The sequence below is a fragment of the Nicotiana tabacum genome, chromosome 10, assembly GCF_000715075.1.
Source record: "Nicotiana tabacum cultivar K326 chromosome 10, ASM71507v2, whole genome shotgun sequence".
In the NCBI taxonomy this organism is placed as follows: domain Eukaryota; kingdom Viridiplantae; phylum Streptophyta; class Magnoliopsida; order Solanales; family Solanaceae; genus Nicotiana; species Nicotiana tabacum.
In genome coordinates, this window is record NC_134089.1 from 156,633,925 (window position 1) to 156,639,172 (window position 5,248).

At 40.8% G+C, this 5,248-nt stretch overlaps 1 protein-coding gene across 1 annotated transcript in view; it reads right to left on the reverse strand.

Annotated features, from left to right (window-relative positions):
• Window positions 1–3,831: 3,831 nt before the first annotated feature.
• Window positions 3,832–5,248, reverse strand: part of LOC142165483 (uncharacterized) — a 16,009-nt gene continuing 14,592 nt past the window's right edge. Inside the window, exon 7 of the mRNA XM_075224026.1 lies at window positions 3,832–3,900. Coding sequence (XP_075080127.1) covers window positions 3,832–3,900 — 69 coding nt within the window. The remainder of the gene's footprint in view (window positions 3,901–5,248) is intronic.

A 5,248-nucleotide genomic window follows, 5' to 3' on the forward strand; every position in this document is an offset into this window, starting at 1 on the left:
GGTCTTGACCCACTTATTATCCTCAATCTCAACTTCAATGATGATTCAAAGAGATGTAATTTCAACTTCTGCGGGTATTACAGCTTCAGTGCCAAAAACCAATAAATACGGTATTGCCCTAACTGATGTGCACATAGTTGTGCGATATCCCAACAATGCTAAAGGCAACTTTTCATGCCATTGCCTAGAACTTTAGATCATTTTCCTGAGGATCTTGTTGATGGTTTTGTTTGCTGCTTCAGCGACACCATTGGCTTTGGGCCGATAAGGGGTGGAGTTCCAATGCGTGATCTTAAATTGTTCGCATACCTCCATTGTCCGTAATGATAGTTTTAGAAATACCAAAATGACAGATAATGTTGGAATGCACAAAATCCACCACTACTTTCTTAGTGACGACTTTGAGAGTGACTGCTTCGACCCACTTTGTGAAGTAGTCAATGGCAACTAATATGAATTTGTGCCCATTTGAAGCTTTTGGCTCGATTGGCCCAGTGACATCCATACCCCAGGCAACGATCGGCCACGGTGCTGACATAGGATGCAGTTCTGAAGGTGGTGCATGAATCAGGTCACCGTGCACCTAACACTGATGACATTTTCAGACAAAACTGAAGTAATATTTTTCCATAGTCATCCAGTAATAGCCTACTCGAAGGATTTTCTTTGCAAGGACGTACCCATTCATATGGGGACCACACACTCCTACATGCACTTCATTCACGATCCTTCTGGCCTATAGGGTATCCACACATCTTAGAAGGTTTAGATCTGGAGTCCTTTTGTATAGAACCTCTCCACTCAAGAAGAAGCCATTGACAAGCCTTCTAATGGTTCTCTTTTGTTCTCCACTAGCTTGCTCGGGATACTCTTTTGTTTTCAAGAATCTTTTGATATCATGATACCATGGCTAAACATCAGGCTCTACTTCAACTACACTGCAATAACCATGCCTTTCTCGAATTTGGATTTCTAGTGGGTCAATGTGGACATTTCTTGGATATGGCAACATCTAGGCCAAAGTAGCTAGTGCATCAGCTAACTCATTGTGAAACTGAGGATTGTACTTGAACTCGATGGACTTGAACCGCTTGATAAGATCTTCGACATGTTGCCTGTATGGAATAAGCTTGACATCCCGAGTTTCCCATTCTCCCTGAGCTTGTCGGATAATCAAGTCTGAATCTCCCATGATTAACAATTCTTCCACATCTTGGTTGATTGCCATGTTCATGCCCATAACGTAGCCTTCATACTCAGTAATGTTGTTTGTGCAGAAAAACTGAAGCCGGGTTGTGGCTGGATAGTGCTGATCGGTGGGTAAGATCAAAATTGCCCCAATCCCGACACCTTTTGCATTCATAGCTCCATCAAAGAACATTTTCCAAGAGTTGTTGTCTTTTGAGATTACCTCAACTGAATTTACTTCCTCGTCCGAAAAGTAAGTACTCAAAGGCTGATTTTCATCATCAACGGGATTTTCAGCTAGGTGATCCACTAAAGCTTGAGCTTTCATTACCGTGCGGGTGACTTAGACTATGTCAAACTCGGTGAGTAGGATTTGCCATTTTGCTAACTTCCATGTGAGCATCGGCTTTTGGAATATGTACTTCAAAGGATCCTACCTGGTGATGAGATAGGTGGTGTAGGCCAACAAGTAATGCCTAAGCTTCTGAGTGACCCAAGTTAAGGCGCAACAAGTCCTTTCCAACAAAGTGTATTTAGCTTCATAACTAGTGAACTTCTTTCTCAAATAGTATATTACATGTTCTTTCTTTCGGTCACATCATGTTGCCCGAGAACGCATCCAAAGGAATTCTCCAACACTGTCAAATACAAAAACAGAGGCCTTCCAGGTTCAGGTGGAACCAACACTGGCGGATTCGACAAATATTCTTTGATTTTGTTGAAAGCTTCCTGACACTCATCTGTCCATCTAATCGCCGCATCTTTCTTCAGCAACTTAAAGATGGGCTCACACGTGGAAGTAAATCGAGCAATGAATCTATTGATGTAATTCAACCTACCCAGTATACTCATAACCACTTTTTTGGTTCTCGGAGGAGGCAAATCCCAAATAGATTTTATCTTTGTTGGATCTATCTCAATGCCCCTCCGGCTAACTACAAACCCCCAAAAGTTTCCCAGATGGTACTCCAAATGCGCACTTGGCTGGTTTTAACTTCAAGTCGTACTTATGCAGACACTCAAAGAACTTTCTCAGATCCCGCACATAGTCGTCTTGCGCTCTTGATTTAATGATCACATCATACACATACACCTTAATTTTCTGGTGCATCATGTCATGGAAAATGGCAGTCATAGCTCTCATGGAAAATGGCAGTCATAGCTCTCATGTAAATTGCCTCGACATTCTTCAAATCGAACGGCATGACCCTATAACAATAAGTACCCCAAGGTGTGGTGAAGGCTGTCTTTTCTACATCCTCTTCATCCATCAAGACATGATGATACCCAGCATAACAATCCATAAAAGACTGAATCTCATGTTTGGCACAGTTGTCAGCAAGGATGTGGATGTTTGGTAACGGGAAGTTCTTCTTGGGGATTGCTTTGTTCATATCCCGATAGTCAACACACATTCGGGTTTTTCCATCTTACTTTGGCACTGGGACCACATTAGCCAACCATGTGGTGTATATGACCACTCTAATAACACCCGCTTTCAACTGTTTAGTGGCTTCTTCTTTAATCTTGTCACTGATATCCGTTTTAAACTTTCTCTGCTTTTGTTGAACAGGGGGAGTACCAAGGGTATGTTGGCAATTTATGTACCCCTAAATCAACACTCAGTCCTAGCATATCATCATAGGACCAAGCAAACACATCTTGGAATTCGAACAAAAGTTGCATCAATGCATCCCTAGTTCTTTTATCAGTGTGAATGCTTATCATGGTTTCCTGAACCTCTTCTGAACTACCCAAATTAACTGGCGAAGTTTTGTTTAAGTTCGGCTTAGGCTTACTCTCAAATTATTCCAATTCTCAGTTTATTACCTAAAAGCCTCATCTTCATCGTATTCTGGTTCTTGATTCATTATTTCACAATGAGACAACGTGTTAGGATCTGAGCATGAAGTCCGCAAGCATGTAATGTTATTTAAGTCCGTATTATTAGAACTGAAAGAAGAAATAAGAAAAATAACAAAATCAGAAAGAATAAAGAAAGAGATTCATAGACGATGAAATATAGATTTCTTTTCATTGAATCAGAACAGATGGAACGGTTTTTATTGGAATTTTAAAGAAAATAAACTAAATACATTTGAGTTACACCCTGAAATAACTCAGACTGTAGAAAAGATGGAAAGACTGAACTACCGGGATTCCCGCCTGACAGGGAATGGAGTAGCCTTCCAATTTTGAAGCTTGGAATTGGGCCCTATATACTGCACCACAGCAGTGCTTGAGCCTTCACCCGGCTGAACCATATGAGCCTCATAACATTTGCCTCATTGCCCCACAAATGTCATCAATTTCTTCAACCGTGAAGGCCTCATCTTCTTCCTCTATGTACCCTGGTTTAACAAAAGTTTTGGCGAGATGCGGGACCGGCTGAGGAAGAACCCACCCATCGTTCTTACGTTCTTTAGCCCATTTCACGTCGACTTCCATAGCTTGGAAACCAACACCAAAGAAGTTATCATTGGCAGTCATGGTGATGGACTCCGTTAGGCCAAGCTTCCCACATTTCTAACATGCGGAGGCGCAGTGCCCTATTCTCTTCAGCAGCTGCTGACTCTAACGTCGGGATCACCGACAATGGGCTATCATATGAGGTGGTAATTGTTGGTAGATGAATTTATAACGTCATTTCGACACTTCCTTTGGACCTTGTAAAGCACGGGTACAAAGCCAGGTTACCACAAAACCAACCACCTTAAAGAACAGAACCTAATCTTAACAGCAGACACAACAAACCAGTTAGTTTGAGGCAATTAACACGTAGGGTATCGCACGTTGGGATGCGATGCACCTAATAGTTAAACGCTTTTCTACATGTTTTGCAACGGTTGCGTGTCTCATCCCAACTTTGGTATATCCCCCAAACCTTTGCATCTTTGTTTTCTTTTTGGCGCTTTTATTATTTGCTCTCTTTTCTTTGCACTCTCTCATTGTTTTATCTCATGTTCTTGTTTTCTTTCTTTTCTTGTGTTCTCTTCTTTTTTTTTCTTTTTTCCTCTTTTATTTTAGTTATTTAAAACAATGACCAGATCTGATGGGGATTACCTACGTATCATGACTCCGCGTGAATCAAATCATCACATAGTTCAAGGAATAAATGCGAAAATAAAAGAAAGAAACAATTTTTGGTTTTTTTTTCTTCAAATTTTCATTAAAACTTCTAATTTTTCTATTACAATGACTCTATCATAGCTTACTAAGAATTGAAAAACTAAAAACAGACTCGAAATAGATCAAAAATGGAAACTGAAATACAGACTCGAAAAGAAAATCAAGAATACATAAGTGCTTTTACTCCAAGTGCCCCTGGGACATCGGTCGGTCTCACCACAGGCCTACGTGCAAGATCTCCTTGGAGGCAATCCAGGTCATCCATTATTTGGCGAATAAGGTCATCACTGTGGCGAAGAAGGTGGATCTAGTCATGTCCTCCCACTCATGGCATTTCATGATGATATAGTCAGCAATCCCTCTAAACCTTTCTCTAATGATGCCTTTTTCTTAGAGCAGATGCCTAATTTGTTGAGATCTAGCTTCCAAAACTTGGGTGTCATTATGGCTTTGCTCCTGCAATTATTGCATATCTTCCTCCAATCGGGCCATCAATGCATAACAATGTTCCCTCTCTGCCTAAAGTTCTTTGTTTGATTAGCTATATCATTCTCTAGGGTAGTTGTCTTTTTCTTCAGGTTTATGACTTCTCTATCATATTTCCCTTTTAATTGCCAAACAAACTCTACCTGTCCCTATACATTCTTTATCAACTGTGCCCGAGCTCTTGCCAAACTACCTTCAGATTTTTCCAAATCATTCCCGTACTCACATATTTTCTCCTAAGACCACTTATGAGTCTTTCATCTGCTCAGCTCCTTTCCGAATACTCAGCAGCTATCTTCATTCTTTGGATATGGGCTCGAAGGGCTTTGTTTTCTTGGGCCAGTTTTTTTTTCTCCCCTTCATTAGCAACAGCCTGTACATTACTATCAAATTTCAAATCTCTGATTTGCCCCTCCAATTTGCTTATCATGGCCCTGTAGTTTTC